Source organism: Vulpes vulpes, chromosome 7 (genome assembly GCF_048418805.1).
Source record: "Vulpes vulpes isolate BD-2025 chromosome 7, VulVul3, whole genome shotgun sequence".
In the NCBI taxonomy this organism is placed as follows: Eukaryota; Metazoa; Chordata; class Mammalia; order Carnivora; family Canidae; genus Vulpes; species Vulpes vulpes.
Window position 1 is genome coordinate 67,330,056 of NC_132786.1, and position 22,792 is coordinate 67,352,847.

The 22,792-nt window shown below is 37.2% G+C and overlaps 1 protein-coding gene across 1 annotated transcript; it reads left to right on the plus strand.

Moving 5' to 3' along the window:
* The first annotated feature begins 2,076 nt into the window (after nucleotides 1–2,076).
* Nucleotides 2,077–22,341, plus strand: LOC112911024 (olfactory receptor 2T33-like). Its single transcript, XM_072762709.1, has 3 exons — nucleotides 2,077–2,980; nucleotides 8,836–8,909; nucleotides 22,264–22,341. The coding sequence occupies exons 1-3, from the start codon at nucleotides 2,077–2,079 to the stop codon at nucleotides 22,339–22,341; spliced, it is 1,056 nt and encodes a 351-aa protein (XP_072618810.1).
* The last annotated feature ends 451 nt before the right edge of the window (nucleotides 22,342–22,792 follow it).

Genomic DNA, 22,792 nt, shown 5'->3' on the forward strand with positions numbered 1-22,792 from the left:
AAATGTAAAATAATTTTAACTTTTGTAATGTCTTTGATCTCTCCTTCATGTCTGTAAAGCAGAAAAATTAGCTCAAATTGGTGTATTATTAAGCTCTATTTATTCATATTATAAAAATTTAAAATATATATTTAAAAACTCATTAAAGTTATTTAAAATATACAATTGAAGTGAATGATATTAACTCAAATGTCCATTGATGGACTGAATTAATAAAGAAAATGTTGTACATACATGTAAAGTAATATTAATCACCTTCGAACAGAAAGGAATTCTGACACGTTACAACATAATGACCTTTGAGGACATGATTTTAAGTCAAAGAAGCCAATCACAAAAAGGCAAATTCTATGGAATCCCACTAATCTCAAGATCTTTGAGTAGTCAATTTTTTAGAGCCAGAATAGGAGAATGGTAGTTGCAAGTTCCCAGGGACAGAGTGAAACAGGAAATTGTTGTTTAATGGGTACAGAAATTCAGTTTTAATTATGAAGAGTCCTGGAGTTGTATACTGGCCATGATTGCAGAATAATGTAACCATAATAATGACATTATAGTGACATGCATTTAAAATGGGTAAGATGATAGCAAAAGTCGTTTTAGTAAACTTTTTAGTAACATTTTAGTAAATCTACCCAACACTCTGCAATTATATTACACATTGCCTTCAAGTAAGTTTTACATTTTTCATTTTTCAGGAGTGAGAAAATTTAGAATTATGGAAATAAGAAAGCTTCAAGTCAAAGAAAAGATTTAGAAGGGTTTTGAGTGTTTCAGGAAAGCAATAGAGAGATCCATAATTAGGGAGTTCATAAAGTTACTAGACTTGCAGGGTGCAAGTTTTACTGATAGGACAGTGTGTAGATAACAATGTTTTGGGAAATGTGGTAAGGAGGGAGTGTGTATTTAGAATGTTTAACTTTGAAACAACCAATTAAACCCCTGAAGTAGAATGCTGTCAGGACAATGAGGATGCTGAAGCAAAGGAGTTACGGATTGATGAGTTTTTTGCACTTTCTCTGTCTTGACTGGCATTTCAGTATTGGAGGCATATGGAAATTGCAGACAAATTAAATTAAAGAAGTGGACTCCTGCCATACCCTTTCATTATTAATTTAGAATGTATCTTTGATATTGAATTAGCATCTTCATCTCTTCAAGTATGATCCTATTCATTCAATATGCTAAAACAGTTTCAGTACTAGCAGATCAGGGATGAAAATGCTTTTAGAGATTTAGATTCTCTTGGGACTAAAGAAGAAATGAATTTATCTCTGTATTGGGTACTAATAAGTTTTATTTTCACATTTCCCCCTAAAAGAGCATGTATCTGTGACTTTTAGGAGATATTTATCAGTATATAAAATCCCTTTATACAGTTAATGAAATGTTGCATTTAGTATCATAGTCTTGCTTTGGGGAATATATTCTAAGAAATGAATTATTATATTCAGTTTATAACTTGATAAAGTTAAATGAAATGCACTAACAATTATAAATTAGGTTACTATCTACAGACTAATTTCTTCTAGTTCTGACACTTTAAAATATAACTTCTCTTCTTCGGAAAGTAAATATGCCTTCCAAGATTAATCAATGTAAGGAAAAATATCTATTTGTTAGGTTAAAATAAATTTTTGTATGTTAGTTATGTATGTGAAACATTTACATGTACCTAGCTTTTATATTTCTGAACACATTGATTTAATACAGCTTCTACAAATATTTACTATGCCTGATAAAAGCAAACACAAATATAAATGATAGAATGAATATTTTTTCACCATTATATCAAGTACTACAAGACATACTGACAACTTACATTCAACTTATCAAGAAATTTTATTCATGATGCCAATTAAGCAAACAGAACAGTTTATAATCTATTTTTAAAAAGCACAATTAACATCATGTCCAGGTTAAAAAGACTTTGGAAATCACAGATGAAAGATTTTGAAAAGATTTCAACATTTTCACGCAAAATTTTTTCATGAAAATTTTAATTCAAATAGAGCATTGTAAACGATGAAAACTATCAATAACTCTTCATTTGCAGAGTTATTCCTTTTTGAAATCATGAACATCTGGAACACCACCTCAGATTTCATTCTCCTGGGACTCTTTAACTACACAGAAGCCCACCTGTTTCTCTTTGTGATGGTTCTGACAATTGCTTTCAGCTCCCTCGTGGGCAATGCCCTCATGATTCTCCTGATTCATCAGGATGTCCATCTCCACACACCCATGTACTTCCTACTGAGTCAACTCTCCCTCATGGACATGATGCTGATCTCCACCATTGTGCCCAAAATGGCAGCTGACTACTTGAGTGGCAAGAAGTCCATCTCCCCTGCTGGCTGTGGGTTGCAGATATTTGTCTTCCTTACTTTGGCAGGGGGCGAGTGCTTCCTCTTAGCAGCCATGTCCTATGACCGCTATGTGGCTGTTTGCCACCCACTGAGGTACCCCGTTCTCATGAGCTGGCAATTATGCCTGAGAATGACCATGGGGTCCTGGTTCTTGGGGGCAGCTGATGGGCTCATGCAGGCTGCTGCCACCCTGAGTTTTCCATTCTGTGATGCACATGAGATCAATCATTTCTTCTGTGAGGCCCCCACTCTGGTGCGTTTGGCTTGTGCTGACACGTTTGTTTTTGAGTATGTCATGTATATCTGCTGTGTATTAATGCTGCTGGTTCCATTTTCTCTCATCCTGATTTCCTACAGTCTCATCCTTGCTGTGGTTCTCCAGATGCGTTCTAGAGAAGCCCGCAAGAAGGCTTTCTCCACCTGCTCCTCACATCTGACTGTGGTGGGACTCTTTTATGGAGCTGGCATTTTTACCTACATGGGACCCAAATCCTATAGGTCAGCTAACCACGATAAAATAGTGTCAGTGTTCTATACAATCTTTACTCCTTTATTGAACCCCCTGATTTACAGTATGAGGAATAGTGAAGTCAAGGGAGCCCTGAGAAAGTGTATGGGTCAATGTGCTGCCTTAAGTCATAACTGAGATTACATTGTATATATGTGATTTCAAGATTTAAAAAAATGGTGTGTGATTTTCTAGAGAAAAGTTACATATGCATTAAATCTATAGCTGTTAATATTTCACTTTGAAATGCAGACATAACTGCATGTTGGATCATTTTTTCATGTATAATCATTATATTATTTTTATTATTTTTTATCTTAATATTTTTTCTATTTTTATTTAAATTCCAGTTAGTTAACATACAGTGTAATACTAGTGTCAGGTGCAGAATTTAGTGATTCAACTCTTACATACAACACCCTGTCCTCATCAGTATGTGGCCTCCTCAACCACCATTACCTATTTAACCCATCCCTTCACCTACCTCCCCTGAAGTAACCATCAGTTTGTTCTGTATAGTTAAGATTATTTCTGTTTTGTTTCTCTTTATTTCTCTCTCTCTCTCTTTTTACCACTCTGTTCATCTGTTTTGTTTCTTACATTCCACATATGAATGAAATGATATAGTATTTGTCTTTTCCTGACTGACATTTTTGCTTAGAATAATAGTCCATAGCTTCCTTCAGGTCATTGCACTTGGTAAGATTTCATAATTATCTGTGACTGAGTAATATTTTTATTATGACTTTTTTACATTATTACAACTACAACTTTTTTTATCAATAAATCAATTGATGAGCATTTGAGATATTTCCATAATTTGGCTATTATTGATAATATGGCTAAAACCTTTGGGTTGTACATGCCCCTTCAAATCACTGTTTGTATCCTTTAGGTAAATACCTAGTAGTTCAATTGCTGGGTCATAGGATAGTTCTATTTTTTATTTTTATGAACCACCATTCTGTTTTCCATGCTGGCTGCACCAGTGTGCTTTCCCAACAACCATGTAAGAGTGCTTCCCTTTCTCCACATCCTTGTCAATGCCTATTGTTCTTTGTCTTATTAATTTTATCTAACAGATGTGATGCAGTAACTTATCCTAGTTTTGATTTGTAGTTACCTGATGCTGAGTGATGATGGGCAACGTTACCTGTGTATGTTAGTGATCTGCACATCTTCTTTGGAAAAATATTTATTTCACTTTGTTAATTTTAACAGAATTATTTATTTTTTGGCCATTGAGTTTGATAAGTTCTTTATACATTTTTGATACCAACCCTTTATCAAATATGTCATTTGCAAATATCTTTTCCATTTTGTAGCTTGTCTTTTAGTTTCATTGATTTTGTTTCCTTTACTAAGCAGAAGATTTAATCTTGATGAAGTTTCAATAGTCTGTTTTTCCTTTTGTTTCCCTTGCATCAGGAAGCATATTCAGAAGTTGCTATGGCTAATTCAAAGAGGTGAGTTGCCTGTGTTCTCCTCCAGGTAATTGATATTTTCTTATCTCACATTTAGGTCTTTAATCCATTTTGAGTTTGTTTTTAATGTATGGTGTAAGAAAGTGGCTCAGTTTCAATTTTTTGCATGATGCTGTCCAGTTTTCCAAGGACTATTTGTTGAGAAGGTGGTCTTTTTCTCTTTGTATATTCTTTCCTGATTTGTTCATTAGTTGATCATATACTTGTGGGTTCATTTCTGGGTCTTCTGTTCCATTGATCTATGTGTCTATTTTTGTGCCAGTATCAGACTGTCTTGATTGCTGCAGATTTGTAATATAAATAGAAGTCTGGAATTGGGATGCCTCCAGCTTTGCTTTTCTTTTTCAAGATTACATTGGCTATTTAGGGTCTTCTGTGGTTCCACACAAATTTTAAGGTGATTTGTTCTAGCTCTTGAAAATTTTTGGTGGTATTTTGATAGGGATTGCATTAAATGTGTTGGGACACCTGGGTGGCTCAGTGGTGGAGAGTCTGCTTCAGTTCAGAGCATGATCTCAGAATTCAGGATCGAGTCCAGCATCAGGCTCCCTGTGAGGAGCCTGCTTTCCCCTCTGCGTTTGTCTCTGCCTCTCTCTCTGTGTCTCTCATTAAATAAATAAATAAATAAATAAATAAATAAATAAATAATATTTTAAAAAATAGAATAAATATGTAGATTATTTTGTGAGTATAGAGACTATAATAATATTGGTTTCTCCAATCTATGAACACCTTTGGTTAGGTTAATTCCTATGTACCATATGGTTTTTAGTGCAATTGTAAATAGGATTATTATTTGATAGTTCTTTCCGCTGCTTCATTGTTGGTGTATAGAAAGTCAACAGATTTCTATACATTTATTATGTATCCTGGAACTTTAAGAAATTCATGTATCATTCTAGCAATGTTTTGGTGGAATCTGCAGGATTTCCTCAATAGAATATCCTATCATGAAAATAGTGAATGTTTGTCTTTTTTTTCCTTTCTGATTTAGATGTGTTTTATTTTCTTTTGCTGTCTGATTGCTGTGGCAGGACTTCCAGTTCTATATTAAATAACAGTTTTGAGAGTGGACATACCTTTCTTATTTATGAGTGTAATGGAAAAGCTCTAAGTTTCTCCCCATCAGAAGGTATTAGCTACGGGGTTTTTTGTTTTGTTTTGTTTGTTTTGTTTTTTGCTTTGTTTTGTTTTGTATTTGACCTCTATTATGTTTAAGTATGTTCCTCTATCCCTACTTCTTTGACAGTTTTTATCATGAATGAATGTTGTACTTTATCAAATGTTTATTTTTCGTATATTGAGAGGATCAGATGTTTCTTACCCTTTCTTTTATTAATGTGGTGTATCACATCGATTGATGTGTGAATTGAAATACACTTACAGCCCAAGAAGAAATCCCACTTGGTCTTGGTAAATGATTCTTTTAACGTATTGTTGAATTTGATTTGCTAGTATTTGGGGGAGAATTTATGCATCCATGCTTATCTGGGATATTGGTCTGTAGTTCTCTTTTTTAGTGGAGTCTTTGTTTAGGTTTGTGATCAAGGTAATGGTGGCCTCATAGAATGAGCTTGGTAGTTTTTCTTCCATTTCTATTTATTGGAATAGTTTGGAAAAGATAGCTATTAACTCTTTAAGTTTCCCCTGTGAAGCCATGTGGCACTGGATTTTGTTTATTGTGAGATTTATTTTTTAATTATCATTTAAATTAAATTTAATTGATATATACCATATTATTAGTTTCAGAGATAGAATTTAATATAATTTAATTTTAATTTAATTTAAAAATTTACTGTATTATTAGTTTCAGAGTTAGAATTCAGTGATTCATCAGTTGCATACCAAACCTAGTATTCATTACTTCAAATACTCTCCTCAATGTCCATCATGCAGTTACCCCATTCCCCCACCTACCTCCCCTTCCAGTAACCCTCAGTTTGTTCCTTATAGCTAAGAGTCTCCAATGGTTTGCCTCCCTCTCTGTTTCCCTCTTATTTTATTTTTCCTTCCTTCCCCTATGTTTATCTCTTTGGTCTCTTACATGACTCATATGTGTGAAATCATATGGTATTTGTCTTTCTCTGACTGACTTAATTCACTAAGCATAATACCCTCTAGTACCACCAGTGTGGCAAGATTTCATTCTTTTTTTTTTTTTTTGGCTGAGTAATATCTATATCTGTCTATCTATTTGTCATCATCTATTTTCTTTATCCATTCACCTATTGACAGACATCTAGACTCCATATTTTGGAAATTGTGAACATTGTTGCTGTTGCTATAAACGTTGGAGAGGTATACCCCTTTAAATTGCACTATGTTTGTATCCTATGGATAAATACCTAGTAGCGCAATTGCTGGGTCATAGGGTAGCTCTATTATTCTTTTTTAATTTTTAAGGAGCCTCCATACTGTTTTCCAGAGTGGCTGCACCAGTTTGCATTCCTGCCAACAGTGAAATAGGGTTCACCTTTCTCTGCATCTTTGTCAACATCTAGTGTTTCCTGAGTTGTTCATTTTAGCCACTCTGACCAGTGTGAGGTGATTTTTACTGTGATTTTGATTTCATTTCCCTGATTCTCACGAGATTTTTGATTTCTGATTTAATTTCTTTGCTTATTATCTGTCTTTTTAAGTTCTCCATTCTTCCTGGTTCAGTTGTGGTAATTCATATGTTTCTAAGAAGTTATATATTTCTTCTAGATTGTCTAATTAGTTGACATATAATTTTTTGTAATAGTCTTTTGTAACTGCATATCAATGGTTTAGGTTTTGAGTTCTCTCTCATTTGTGATTTAATTTATTTGGGTCCTTTTTAAAAAATTCTTTTTAATAAGTCTATCTAGTGGTTTATCAAACATTAATTATTTCAAAGAATCATCTCCATTTCATTGTTCTTGTTTATTTGTTTGTTTGTTTGCTTTTTAGTTTCTACATCAGTTATTTCTGCTGTAATCTTTGTTGTTTTCCTACTTCTTCTGGCTTAAGACTTTGTTGTTCTATTTCTAGCTCCTTTAGGTGTAAGGTTATGTTATTTATTTGAGATTTTTCTTGCTTCTTGTGGTAGGCTGTATTGCTGGGAACTTCCCTCTTAGGACTACTTTTCTTCATCCCCAAGTTTTTGGACCATTGTGTTTCCATTTTCATTTGTTTCCATATTTTTAAAATTTCTTTTTTAATTTTCTGGTTGACTCATTCATTCCTTACTAGCATATTGTCTAATCATCTTCTATTGGTAGTCTTTCCAAATGTGTTCCTGTGCTTGACTTCAAGTTTCATAGTGTTGTGATCAGAAAATATGTGTGATATAATTTCAATATTTGTGTATTTGTTGGACTGATTTGTGACTTATTATGTGATATATTCTGGAGAATATCCCATACACATTCCAAAAGAATATGTATTCTGCTCCTTTACATGTAATTTTCTGAACATATATCTTATGTCCATCTACTCCAGTGTGTCATTCAAAGTCATTGTTTCCGTGTTGATTTTCTTAGATGATATCTCCATTGTTGTAAGTTAAGTGTTAAAATCACTTACTATTATTGCATTATAATTAATGAGTTCCTTCATATTTGTTATTAATAGTTTTATGTATCTTGGTTATCCCAAATTGGGTGCATAAATATTTACAATTGTTACATCTTCTTGCTGGATAGATCTCTTTATTATGATAGAGTGCTCTTCTTTGTCTCTTGTTACAGTCTTCATTTTAAAATATAGTATGTCTAGGGGTGCCTGCGTGACTCAGTTGGTTAAGCATACAACTCTTGATCTCAGCTCAGAACGTGATCTCAGGTGTGTGAGTTCAAGCCCAACATTGGTCTTCATGCCCAGTGTGGAGCACACTTAAAAGGAAAGGGGGATACGTCATTTGCAAATATCTTCTCCCATTCTGTAAGTTGTCTTTTAGTTTTGTTGACTGTATCCTTTGCTGTGCAAAGCTTCTTATCTTGAAGAAGTCCCAATAGTTCATTTTTGCTTTTGTTTCTTTTGCCTTCGTGCATGTATCTTGCAAGAAGTTAATATGGCCTAGATCAAAAAGGGCATTGCCTGTGTTCTCCTCTAGGATTTTGATGGAATCTTGTCTCACATTTAGATCTTTCCACCATTTTGAGTTTATCTTTGTGTATGGTGAAAGAGAGTGGTCTAGTTTCATTCTTCTGCATGTGGATGTCCAATTTTCCCAGCACCATTTATTGAAGAGACTGTTTTTCTTCCAATGGATAGTCTTTCCTCCTTTATCGAATATTAGTTGACCATAAAGTTGAGGGTCCACTCCTGGATTCTCTATTCTGTTCCATTGATCTATGTGTCTGTTTTTGTGCCAGTACCGCACTGTCTTGATGACCACAGCTTTGTAGTACAACCTAAAATCTGGCATTGTGATGCCCCCAGCTATGGTTTTCTTTTTTAAAATTCCCCTGGCTATTTGGGGTCTTTTCTGATTCCACACAAATCTTAAAAGGGCTAATTTCCAAGATCTATAAAGAACTTATTAAACTCAACACCAAAGAAACAAACAATCCAAACATGAAATGGGCAAAAGACATGAAGAGAAACCTCACAGAGGAAGACCTAGACGTGGCCAACATGCACATAAGAAAATGCTCTGCAAAAAAAAAAAAAAAAAAGAAAGAAAAAGAAAAAGAAAATGCTCTGCATCATTTGCCATCAGGGAAGTACAGATCAAAACCACAATGAGATACCACCTCACACCAGTGAGAATGGGGAAAATTAACAAGGCAGGAAACCACAAATGTTGGAGAGGATGCAGAGAAAAGGGAACCCTCTTACACTGTTGGTGGGAATGTGAACTGGTGCAGCCACTCTGGAAAACTGTATGGAGGTTCCTCAAAGAGTGAAAAATAGACCTGCCCTACGACCCAGCAATTGCACTGCTGGGGATTTACCCCAAAGATACAGATGCAATGAAATGGCAGGACAACTGCACCCCGATGCATCTAGCAGCAATGTCCACAATAGCCAAACTGTGGAAGGAGTCTCGGTGTGCGACAGATGAATGGGTAAAGAAGATGTGGTTTATGTATACAATGGAATATTACTCAGCCATTAGAAATGACAAATACCCACCATTTGCTTCAAACTGTAATGTATTATGCTGAGTGAAATAAGTCAATTGGAGAAGGACAAACATGGTATGGTCTCATTCATTTGGGGAATATAAATAACAGTGAAAGGGATAGAAGGGAAGGGAGAAAAAATGGGTAGGAAATATCAGAAAGGGAGACAGAACATGAAGACTCCTAACTCTGGGAACTGAACTCGGGGTGGTGGAAGGGGAGGAGGGCAGGGGGTGGGGTGAATGGGTGACGGGCACTGAGGGGGGCACTTGATGGAATGAGCATTGGGCGTTATTCTGTATTTTGGCAAATTGAACACCAATAAAAAATAAATTTATTATTTAAAAAAAAGGAAAAGGGGAAAAATCTAGTTTGTCTTATATAAGTATTGATATTTTGGCTCCTTTTTTGAAATCATTTGCATGATAAATGTTATCTAGCTCTCCCTTTCAAGCCAGGTGTCTCTTGTAGGTTTCTAGTTTTTATCCATTATCACACCCTATCTTACTTAGATCTTTTACTAAGTTGACATCAACACATCAAATTGTGGATTGTTAAAAATCTGTTAATCACAAATCATTAAAATATTTTCACATCACACTACACCATTGATATTTGTGCAAAGAATGAACCAGATAGTGAAAACAAAGTGTTCAATGTTAACTGTTAATATCTTTTGAATTCTGGTATAACCTACAAACACTGGAAAACTAGATTTACCTTTCAGCTAGTTTCAATAACATAGGCTTGTACAGGGCTTATCCCTGTAGCAAAAGACAATTTTCACCAGATTTGAAATGTTTTCTATGCCCTGATCCAGTAAAACCACTCAACGATGATACAACCACTGATAATATTTGCATCTCTATCCTGTAGTTTGGACAATTCTAGAATTTGGTTCAATTAAAAAATTGTACTTTCTTTATATCTTCTATTTCTCAAGTTAATATGTTTTTAAAGAATCTGCCACAATTCTACATTTTTAAAAAATTTCTTTTATTGGAGTTCAATATACGAACATATAGCATTAAACCCACTGCTCAGCCCATCAAGTGCCCAACTCAGTGCCTCTCACCCAGTCACCCCAATCTCCGACCCACCTCCCTTTCCATCACCCTTTGTTCATTTCCCAGAGTTAAGAGTCTCTAATGTTCTGCACGCTCTCTGATATTTCCCACTCATTTTCTCTCCTATCCCCTTTATTGCCTTTCACTATTTTTTATATTCCCCAAATGAATGAGACAATATAGTGTTTGTCCTTCTCCGATTGACTTATTCACTCAACATAATAACCACCAGATCCCTCCACATCGGAGCAAATGGTGGGTATTTCTCATTTCTAATGCCTAATATTCCATTGTATACATAAACCACATCTTCTTGATACATTCATCTTTCGATGGACACCGAGGCTCCTTCCACAGTTTGGCTATTGTGGACATTGCAGCTAGAAACATCGGGGTGCAGGTGTCCCGGCGTTTCATTGCATCTGAATCTTTGGGGTAAATCCCCAGCAGTGCAATTGCTGGGTCGTAGGGCAGGTCTATTTTTCACTCTTTGAGGAACCTCCATACAGTTTTCCAGAGTGGCTGCACCAGTTCACATTCCCACCAACAGTGTAAGAGGGTTCCCTTTTCTCTGCATCCTCTCCAACATTTGTGGTTTCCTGCCTTGTTAATTTTCCCCATTCTCACTGGTGTGAGGTGGTATCTCATTGTGGTTTTGATCTGTACTTCCCTGATGGCAAGTGATGCAGAGCATTGTCTCATGTGCATGTTGGCCATGTCTGTGTCTTCCTCTGTGAGGTTTCTCTTCATGTCTTTTGCCCATTTCATGATTGGATTGTTTGTTTCTCTGGTGTTGAGTTTATTTTTTTTTATTTTTTATTTTTTTTTGGCAGGGTGCTCATATTCTTTTTTTTTTTATTAATTTTTATTGGTGTTCAATTTACCAACATACAGAAAAACACCCAGTGCTCATCCCGTCAAGTGTCCACCTCAGTGCCCGTCACCCATTCCCCTCCAACACCCGCCCTCCTTAATAAGTTCTTTATAGATCTTGGAAACTAGCCCTTTATCTGATACGTCATTTGCAAATTTCTTCCCCCATTCTGTAGGTTGTCTTTTAGTTTTGTTGACTGTATCCTTTGCTGTGCAAAACCTTCTTATCTTGATGGAGACCCAAGAGTTCATTTTTGCTTTTGTTTCTTTTGCCTTCGTGCATGTATCTCGCAAGAAGTTACTATGGCCTAGTTCAAAAAGGGTGTTGCCTGTGTTCTCCTCTAGGATTTTGATGGAATCTTGTCTCACATTTAGATCTTTCATCCATTTTGAGTTTATCTTTGTGTATGGTGAAAGAGAGTGGTCTAGTTTCATTCTTCTGCATGTGGATGTCCAATTTTCCCAGCACCATTTATTGAAGAGACTGTTTTTCTTCCAATGGATAGTCTTTCCTCCTTTATCAAATATTAGTTGACCATAAAGTTGAGGGTCCACTCCTGGATTCTCTATTCTGTTCCATTGATCTATGTGTCTGTTTTTGTGCCAGTACCGCACTGTCTTGTTGACCACAGCTTTGTAGTACAACCTGAAATCTGGCATTGTGAAGCCCCCAGATATGGTTTTCTTTTTTTAAAATTCCCCTGGCTATTCAGGGTCTTTTCTGATTCCACACAAATCTTAAAATAATTTGTTCTAACTCTCTGAAGAAAGTCCATGGTATTTTGATAGGGATTGCATTAAACGTGTCAATTGCCCTGGGTAACATTGACATTTTCACAATATTAATTCTGCCAATCCATGAGCATGGAATATTTTTCCATCTCTTTGTGTCTTCCTCAATTTCTTTCAGAAGTGTTCTATAGTTTTTAGGGTATAGATCCATTACCTCTTTGGTTAGGTTTATTCCTAAGTATCTAATGCTTTTGGGTTCAATTGTAAATGGAATTGACTCCTTAATTTCTCTTTCTTCAGTCTCATTGTTAGTGTACAGAAATGCCACTAACTTCTGGGCACTGATTTTGTATCCTGCCACACTGCCAAATTGCTGTATGTTTTCTAGCAATCTTGGGGTGGAGGCTTTTGGGTTTTCTATGTAGAGTATCATGTCATCGGCGAAGATGGAGAGTGACTTCTTCTTTGCCAATTTGAATGCCTTTAATGTCTTTTTGTTGTCTGATTACTGAGGCTAGGACTTCCAATACTATGTTGAATAGCAGTGGTGAGAGTGGACATCCCTGTCTTATTCCTGATCTTAGGGGAAAGGCTCCCAGTGCCTCCCCAATGAGAATGATATTTGCTGTGGGCTTTTTGTAGATGGCTTTAAGATGTCGAGGAATGTTCCCTCTATCCCTACACTCTGAAGGGTTTTGATCAGGAATGGATGCTATATTTTGTCAAATGCTTTCTCTGCATCTAATGAGAGGATCATATGGTTCTTGGTTTTTCTCTTGCTGATATGATGAATCACGTTGATTGTTTTACGAGTGTTGAACCAGCCTTGTGTCCCGGGGATAAATCCTACTTCATAGGATAATTCACCGTCATGCTGAATAATTTTCTTAATGTATTGTTGGATCCTATTGGCTAGTATCTTGTTGAGAATTTTTGCATCCATGTTCATCAGGGGATAAATCCTACTTCATAGGATAATTCACCGTCATGGTGAATAATTTTCTTAATGTATTGTTGGATCCTATTGGCTAGTATCTTGTTGAGAATTTTTGCATCTGTCATGGTGAATAATTTTCTTAATGTATTGTTGGATCCTACTGCCTAGTATCTTGTTGAGAATTTTTGCATCCATGTTCATCAGGGATATTGGTCTGTAATTCTCCTTTTTGGTGGGGTCTTTGTCTGGTTTTGGAATTAAGGTGATGCTGGCCTCATAGAACGAATTTGGAAGTACTCCATCTCTTTCTACCTTTCCAACCAGCTCTAATAGAATAGGTATGATTTCTTCTTTAAACATTTGATAGAATTCCCCTGAGAAGCCATCTGGCCCTGGACTCTTGTGTCTTGGGAGGTTTTTGATGACTGATTCAATTTCCTCCCTGTTTTTGGGCCTCTTCAGGTTTTATATTTCTTCCTGTTCCAGTTTTGTAGTTTGTGGCTTTCCAGGAATGTGTACATTTTTTCTAGTTTCCCTAATTTATTAGCATATAGCTGTTCATAATATGTTTTTAAAATCGTTTGTATTTCCTTGGTGTGGTAGTGATCTCTCCTTTCTCATTCATGATTTTATTAATTTGAGTCTTCTCTCTCTTCTTTTTAATAAGGCTGACTAATGGATTATCTATCTTATTAATTCTTTCAAAGAACCAACTCCTGGTTTTGTTGATCTGTTCCATAGTTCTTCTGGTCTCGATTTCATTGAGTTCTGCTCGAATTTTAATTAACTCTCTTCTTCTGCTTGGTGTAGGGTCCATCTGCTGTTTTTTCCCTAGCTCCTTTATGTTTAAGGTTAGCTTTTGTATTTGAGTTCTTTCCCGTTTTTGGATGGATGCTTGTATTGTGATGTATTTCCCCCTTTGGACTGCTTTTGCTGCATACCAACAATTTGAATAGTTGTATCTTCATTCTCATTAGTTTCCATGAATCTTTTTAATTCTTCCTTAATTTCCTGGTTGACCCTTTCATCTTTTAGCAGGATGGTCCTTAACCTCCACGTGTTTGAGGTCCTTCCAAACTTCTTCTTGTGATTTAGTTCTAATGTCAAGGCATTATGGTCTGAGAATATGCAGGAGATGATCCCAATCTTTTGGTATCGGTTCCGACCTGATTTGTGACCCAGTATGTGGTCTATTCTGGAGAAAGTTCCATGTCCATTTGAAAAGAATGTGTATTCAGTTGAGTTTGGATGTAAAGTTCTGTAGATATCTGTGAAATCCATCTGGTCCTGTGTATCATTTAAAGCCCTCGTTTCTTTGGAGATGTTGTGCTTAGAAGACCTATCGAGGGTGGAAAGAGCTAGATTGAAGTCAACAAGTATAAGTGTATTATTATCTAAGTATTCCTTCACTTTGGCTATTAATTGGTTTAAATATTTGGCAGCTCCCACACTCGGGGCATATATATTGAGGATTGTTAAGTCCTCTTGTTGGATAGATCCTTTAAGTATGATATAGTGTCCCTCTTCATCTCTCACTACAGTCTTTGGGGTAAATTTTAGTTTATCTGATATAAGGATGGCTACCCCTGCTTTCTTTTGAGGACCATTTGAATGGTAAATGGTTCTCCAACCTTTTATTTTCAGGTTTAAGGTGTCCTTCTGTCTAAAATGTGTCTCTTGTAGACAGCAAATAGATGGGTCCTGCTTTTTAATCCAGTCTGATACCCTGCGCCTTTTGATGGGGTCATTAAGCCTGTTCACATTCAGAGTTACTATTGACAGGTATGAGTTTAGTGTCATCGTGATTTCTATTCAGTCCTTGTTTTTGTGGATTGTTCCACTGAACTTCTTCTTAAAGGGGAATTCTAAGAGTCCCCCTTAAAATTTCTTGCAGAGCTGGTTTGGAGGTCACATATTCTCTCACTTCCTGCTTGTCTTAGAAGCTCTTTATCTCTCCTTCCATTTTGAATGAGAGCCTTGCTGGGTAAAGTATTCTTGGTTGCATGTTCTTCTCATTTAGGACCCTGAATATATCCTGCCAGCCCTTTCTGGCCTGCCAGGTCTCTGTGGAGAGGTCTGCTATTACCCTAATATTCCTCCCATAAAAGTCAGGGATTTCTTGTCTCTTGCTGCTTTAAGGATCTTCTCTTTATCTTTGGAATTTGCAAGCTTTATTATTAAATGTCGAGGTGTTGAACGGTTTTTATTGATTTTGGGGGGGGGACCTCTCTATTTCCTGGATCTGAATGCCTGTTTCCCATCCCAGATTAGGAATGTTTTCAGCTATGATTTGTTCAAATACGTATTCTGGCCCTCTGGCCCTTTCGGCACCCTCGGGAACCCCAATTAAACGTAGGTTTTTCTTCCTCAGGCTGTCGTTTATTTCCCTTAATCTATCCTCATGGTCCTTTAATTGTCTGTCTCTTTTTTCCTCAGTTTCCCTCTTTGCCATCAACTTGTCTTCTATGTCACTCACTCGTTCTTCCACCTCGTTAACCCTCATCGTTAGGACTTCTAGTTTGGATGGCATCTCATTCAATTGATTTTTAATTTCTGCCTGATTGGATCTAAATTATGCAGTCAGGAAGTCTCTTGAGTCCTTTATGCTTTTTTCTAGAGCCACCAGTAGCTGTACAATAGTGCTTCTGAATTGGCTTTCTGACATGAATTGTAATCCAGATTTTGTAACTCTGTGGGAGAGAGGATTGTTTCTGATTCTTTTGAGGTGAGGTTTTCCTTGTAGTCATTTTGCTCAGTGCAGAGTGGCCAAAAACAAGTTGTATTGGGAAAAGGAGAAAAAGAGAGGGAGAGAAGGAAAGAAAAGAGAAAAAGAAAAAAGGAAGAAAAAAAGGAAAAAAGAGAAGAAAAAGAGAAAGAAAAAGAAAGGTGAAAAAAAGGGGTGGGGGAAGCAATTAGTAATCAAAAAGAAAAACAAAACAAAAACAAAAACCACGGGGGAGTATCTTCTGATTCTGTATACTTTAAGTCCCTTGACTTCCCTTGGAACTGGTCCGTCCAGCTGGTCTTCTGGGGGAGGGGCCTGTTGTGCTGATTTTCAGGTGTTAGCACTTGGGGGAGCTGCTCTGCCCCTGCCCGGTGCGGGGCTCAGTGGGGGGTGTTCACCCCGCGAGGCCCCAGGAGGAACAACCACAGTGGCGGGGCCAGCTCTGGAGCCCTGGAGTCAGCCCCCGCAGTAACTCTGGGGCTCTCCGTCTGCAGGGCCTGGAGGCTCCGGGGCGGAGCCTCCGCCCGAGCCCCTCCGAGCTGCTCCGGGTCCCGCCGTGCGCGCTGCAGCCCTTAGGGAGCTCGGCGCACTCTCCCGGGGCGCAGGTGCCTGTTAGTGTCCCAGGGAGCCCGAGGGCATCCCCGCCCTCCTGGGTCCTGCTCTAACTCCCTGCGGGCCCCTTTCCACCCGGGAAGGTTGGTGCAGCTCCTGCTCCTCCGGGACGGGGCTCTCCTGTCCTGGGGACACTCGCCCCGGCCTCAGCCCGGCTCCTCGCGGGGCCCCTCCCCCTGGGAGGCCTTTTGTTTCTTTATTTCTTTTTCCCCCGTCTTCCTACCTTGATAGAAGCGCGAACTCTTCTCACTGTAGCTTTCCAGCTGGTCTCTCTTTAAATCTCAGGCTGAATTCGTAGATTTTCAGGATGATTTGAAGGTTATCTAGGTAATTTGGTGGGGACAGGTGATTTGGGGACCCTACTCTTCCGTCATCTTGCCCCTCCTCTTCATGTTTTCCCTTCCTAAAGAACAAGATATTGTCAATGAAGCCCTTCCATTGGGTCAAGTAGCTAAAATTTCATGGGGAAATGATGTTTACATTAGAATGTGAATTCTGACACCAGAACTTCAGGACTTGAAACTTTTTATCAACCCAGATAACCTGGGTATATTGTATAATTTCTGTAGGTCCATACAGACCTTCAATGATAAATAATTAACAAATATAAGATGCTGATAAATGCTAGATGCTTAAAATAGTGCCTGTCATTCACAAGTGCTCATTAATGTATGGGTACCATAAGAGCTAAATATAAGACAAGTACATGTTCTTGTTTACTTTCATATTTAGTATACTTTTTAATCACTCATGAATCTATCAAAAATGAAAATAAGTATAATCACTTAGAAAAAAAATGTCTATCTTTTACCTGTCTCTCTGTAGTAGTCTGTGTGATAAGTAGGTTCATTCATTGACTGCAAACATCCAGGAGACTCTCAATACTTCAGCAGGTGAGGTCAGCCAGTGACCTTTCCTAGAACTTCTATCTAATGTAAGAGACAGGCCATACAATGTTCCTTTAACAATGTGCTTGCAGGTCCTTCAGAATGGGAATAAAATATGCTAAGAACAGAGGTTATAATGGGAAAGTTTTCAAGAGGGTAGGATTTGTTTTCCTTAATAAATGCTTCATCTCACTTTTTTTAATCAATCTGAAGTGAACTATCACCATTCTCTCTTTGACACTAGGATTCTTCTACTCTGCCCTGAGGAATGTCTGCCTCAGTGCCCCCACTGCACACCATCTAAATTATTTCATCATGTTCCCTTTACGTCCCTCCCTAGTTGTGCCCTGGGTACATGACAAATCAAATCATCCATCAAAGGGTGGCTATTCTCTTCTTCAGAAGCTACATGACACAGGCACAGGGCTTCAATGTAGTTGGTGTGCTCCCTGTTCTTCCTTATTCTTCCCAAACCATTTATCACATCTGTCCTTCCAAACTCTCAGCTGTTTTGAAGCAAATTCCTGGATTTAGGCATCACCTCATGCCTCTCAGTCACTCTAGAAGTGACATTGAAAGAGACTCCTGGAATGCATGAGCAATGACCAGACATCAATGAGAATGGGCTTGTTGGTACCCTCTGGGAAGCCCATGAGCCCAGTGTGTTATATGTGAAAGAGCTCATCAACAATGTTCTGTCCTAGGAGGTGTTAAAGTTTAATGAGGTGAGAGAGGTTGGACCTTGGGAGACATTAGGGGCCAGGAAAGGAAGAGCTGAGTAGGTTACATTCAGGGTGCATAGAGAAAACATAAAGTCAGACAGAGAAACTGTAGATCAAACAGGATGTACCCAGCAATTGCACTGTTGGGGATTCAGGTGCAGTCCAGGTGGCTCAGCAGTTTAGCGCCACCTTCTGCCCAGAGTGTGATCCTGAAGACTTGGGACCGTGTCCCACATCCAGCTCCCTGCATGGAGCTTGCTTCTCCCTCTGCCTATGTCTGTGCGCGCTCTCTCTCTCTCTCTCTCTCTCTCTGTCTCTCTCTCTCTCTCTGATTTCTCTTATGAATAAACAAATAAAATAAAACAAACGGGATGTAGATAGTGAGCTGTCCAGTTCTAAGTAAGAAAGAGAAGCAAGGAAGAATGGTAAAGAGAGCAAGGAAGTCACCACAGAAGGATATTTTGACATGAAACCTTAGAGATTGGAAGACTTCAAAGACCTTAGAAATGGTGATAAAAACTATTTATGTGGAAGAAAGGATATAGGTGTGGCAAAGCAGTAATGAAGACAATATCATGTAAATATAGTTTCAATGGAAATGGGAACTAGAGATAAGGAGATCTTTTTGTTTACAAAATTAATTGATTGGGATTTTTGCTTGTTTTTTTTCAAGCTTTTATTTAAATTTTAGTTAGTTAACATACAGTGTATATTAGTTTCAGGGGTAGATTTTAGTGATACATCACTTGCATGTGATATTCAGAGCTCATTACATCAGGTGCCCTCTTTAATGCCCATCACCCACTTACCCCATCCTCCAACCACTCCTGCCCAGCAACCCTCAGTGTGTTCCCTATTGTTAAAGGCCTCTTATGATTTGCCTCCCTCTCTGATTTTATCTTATTTAATTTTCTTCCCTTTCCCATATGTTCATCTGTTTGTTTTGTTTCTTAAATTCTGCATATGAATAAAACTGTATGGTATTTTCTTTCTCTTACAGACTTATTGTGTTTAGTAAAATATCCTCTAGTTCCAGCCATGTCATTGCAAATAACAAGATTTCATTCTTTTTGATAAACAATAGTTGATCTTTATGTAAATGGAATGGAATATTCATGGATTGTGACCTAGCAGATTACCTGCATGCTCAAACTGTGTTCCAGAAAGAATACCTTAGGGTAGACGAAAAGTGTATTTATGGGGGGAGAAATGGGAGGTGATACTTGCTTGAAATATCATTGCAATATTATAATCCTTTGAACCTCTATGTCATAAATTCAAGTGTTATGCTTTTTGAAAAAACATACTAGAATTATTCTAGATATGTTGCCCAAACTTTATATGTTCCCAACTTGTATAATACAGTAGGAATGTTAAGGATAGCAAAAGTGTATCACCAGGTGACCTCTTGACTTTTCCTTTCCTAAATTATTTTTTAACAGTTTGATGAGTTATTCTTCATTAATATTTAGCATTATCAATATACAAAGTATATAGGCTATTGGCTTGCATCTTTCTGCTTCTAGATTCTTGGATTTCATTTCCAATACACCTATTCCAGGATGAAATCAAAATTGCGCAGTATCCCATGTAGGTGAAACCAGCAAAGAATAAGAAGAATGTATGCTTCTGGCCCCTATACCCTACCATTATCCAAACTTTATTTGAATAGCTACACTGTACTGATTTTAAGAAAAGCTTGAAGTATGTGATCAGATGAGAATGATACTAAACCCACACAGGAGTGTTCAATTGAAAAGGAAAAGAATAAATGCTTTAGAATCACCATGACCATACACAATATGTAGTGCCATGAGAGGGAATAACCCATGAGAGGCATTTATATAGATAGAATTGGTAAGGGGTGGGGATTTTCTTTTTTTTTGTTTGTTTGTTTTTTGTGTTTTTTTTATAATAAATTTATATTTTATTGGTGTTCAATTTGCCAACATACAGAATAACACCCAGTGTTCATCCTGTCAAGTGCCCCCCTCAGTGCCCATCACCCATTCACCCCCACCCCCTGCCCTCCTCCCCTTCCACCACCCCTAGTTCGTTTCCCAGAGTTAGGAGTCTTTATGTTCTGTCTCCCTTTCTGATATTTACCACACATTTCTTCTCCCTTCCCTTATATTCCCTTTCACTATTATTTATATTCCCCAAATGAATGAGACCATATAATGTTTATCCTTCTCCGATTGACTTATTTCACTCAGCATAATACCCTCCAGTTCCATCCACGTCGAAGCAAATGGTGGGTATTAGTCATTTCTAACGGCTGAATAATATTCCATTGTATACATAGACCACATCTTCTTGATCCATTCATCTTTCGATGGACACCGAGGCTCCTTCCACAGTTTGGCTATTGTGGACATTGCTGCTAGAAACATCGGGGTGCAGGTGTCCCAGCGTTTCATTGCATCTGTATCTTTGGGGTAAATCCCCAGCAGTGCAATTGCTGGGTCATAGGGCAGGTCTATTTTTAACTCTTTGAGGAACTAAAAGACAACCTACAGAATGGGAGAAGATATTTGCAAATGACGTATCAGATAAAGGGCTAGTTTCCAAGATCTATAAATAACTTATTAAACTCAACAGCAAAGAAACAAACAATCCAATCATGAAATGGACAAAAGACATGAAGAGAAATCTCACAGAGGAAGACATAGACATGGCCAACATGCACATGGGATGGTAATTTTCTTTTTTTTTCTTTTTTTTTTTTTTCTTTAAATGTTTTATTTTATTTTTTTAAATTTTTTTTATTTATTTATGATAGGCACACAGTGAGAGAGAGAGAGAGGCAGAGACACAGGCAGAGGGAGAAGCAGGCTCCATGCACCGGGAGCCCGACGTGGGATTCGATCCCGGGTCTCCAGGATCGCGCCCTGGGCCAAAGGCAGGCGCCAAACCGCTGCGCCACCCAGGGATCCCTGGGATGGTAATTTTCATATGGAGGAGTGCAGAGGTAAAGAAAAGTTAGGATTTTTTTTTCTGATTTTTGGCTCGGGCTATTGTAAAGGTCAGGGGATGTTGGCAGTGGAATGTTGGTCATGGTGGGATCAGTGTCACTGTAAGATAGTACTCACCAGACTCACTTAAACTGGCATGGCAGTAAGAAGGAACAGATATAAGATCACTTTGCAATGATTGCTTGATGTATGATTCTGGGCCCCAGCATGACAAGACAGTGAAAAATGGTTAATTATAACATAAAATGGCTAGCAAAAAAATGAAATTGTGAGCATTTCAGCTGATTAATTTCATAATAAGGAGAATTGCTTTGCTCCCTCACAAACCTGTATGTGTGTGACGCAAACCTACACATTCTTCTTCAACATATCACATTTTCTTTTCCCTCAGAAAGCCTCATGGACCAATTTAACCAGGCAGTGGGTATACAATACACTTCCAATTCACCACATTGAATTTTATTTCACTTTACTTGGTTATAGTCTCTCATAATGGAATATTACTCTTTTTGGTGCATAATAGCTTAAATTATTAAACATATATATATAAGTAATGATAACAGCAATAATAAAATTATTGAAGTACTGATATAGTAATTATAGAAGCAATAATAATAAAAAAATAGTAATAATTATCATCTCTGTGTACCTAATATGTGCTAAGCTCTGTTTTACATGCTTTTTTCACATGTATGTACATGGGTGCCTGTGTGTGTTATTTATTGTGTTGTGTTATTTATTCATTTATAAAATTTTAAAAAGATTTGATTTATTTATTTGACAAAGCATGAGGGAGAGGGCCAGGGAGCACAAGCAGGGGAACAGCAAACAGAGAGGAAGAAGTAGGCTCCCCACTGAGCAGGGAGCCTGAAATGAGGATTGATTCTATTACCTGAGCTGAGGCAGCTGTTTCACTTACTGAGCTACACAGGAGCCCCTAAAGTGTTCTGTCATTTAGGCTTCAATGAAACCCTATAAGGCGATAACCATTATGATCTTGATCTTATAAAAATTCATTTCAGATATAATTTCATGTCTGATCTGTTGTGTTAAAATAAGGAACAATATGAAATATTTAAAGATACTGTATTTTCATTAAATTTCCCTGTTTATCCCTTCAAACCATGACATTTTTAGCTAATATTGCTACTTTCTTAGTATAAATATTTGGGTCAATAAAATACCCATTCATATGCAAAGTCGTGTTTATTACCAATTTTGGTATGCATTTCCCTTGTCTGCTCCTTTAAATAGCCAGTGATTTTATTCTATTTATATTTAGGATAATTCGTTGTTAGACTTCTACCTCTTCTGTGATATTTCATTACAGTTGAGTGGATTATTAGTAACAACCAGATAATTTGAATCATGTGCACAACTACGGAATTCTGATATTTAAAATTTCATGATAGAAGTTATAATTAATTTACCAAGTGGGTCACTGATATTATAGGTACCTATATATTTTTTTTAATTTTTAAAATACCAAAATTATTTCTTATTTAAATTCTAGTTAATTAAAATATCTGAAAAAGTAGGCTTTAGGGATAGAATTTAGTGATTCATTATTTATAAGTTATATAATATATATATGATATATACTATATATATACCCAGTGTCCATCAAAAGTGCCTTCCATATTTTCTGTTTTAGACTAAAAAATTAGATCTTATATTTTCAATTATCTATGCTTCTTTTTTTTGAATATTTTTTATTGGAGTTCGATTTGCCAACATATAGTACAACACCCAGTGCTTATCCCATCAAGTGCCCCCCTTAGTGTCTGTAAACCAGTCGCCCCATCCACTGT

Bases quoted from the DNA above. Each gene is read 5' to 3' on its own strand.
- LOC112911024 (XM_072762709.1), top strand. From the start codon at position 2,077: ATGAACATCTGGAACACCACCTCAGATTTCATTCTCCTGGGACTCTTT. The intron at 2,981-8,835 runs GTATGGGTCAAT...AAATCTTAAAAG, and splicing joins CAAGGGAGCCCTGAGAAAGT to GGCTAATTTCCAAGATCTAT. The intron at 8,910-22,263 runs GCAAAAGACATG...ATTTATATTTAG, and splicing joins ACAATCCAAACATGAAATGG to GATAATTCGTTGTTAGACTT.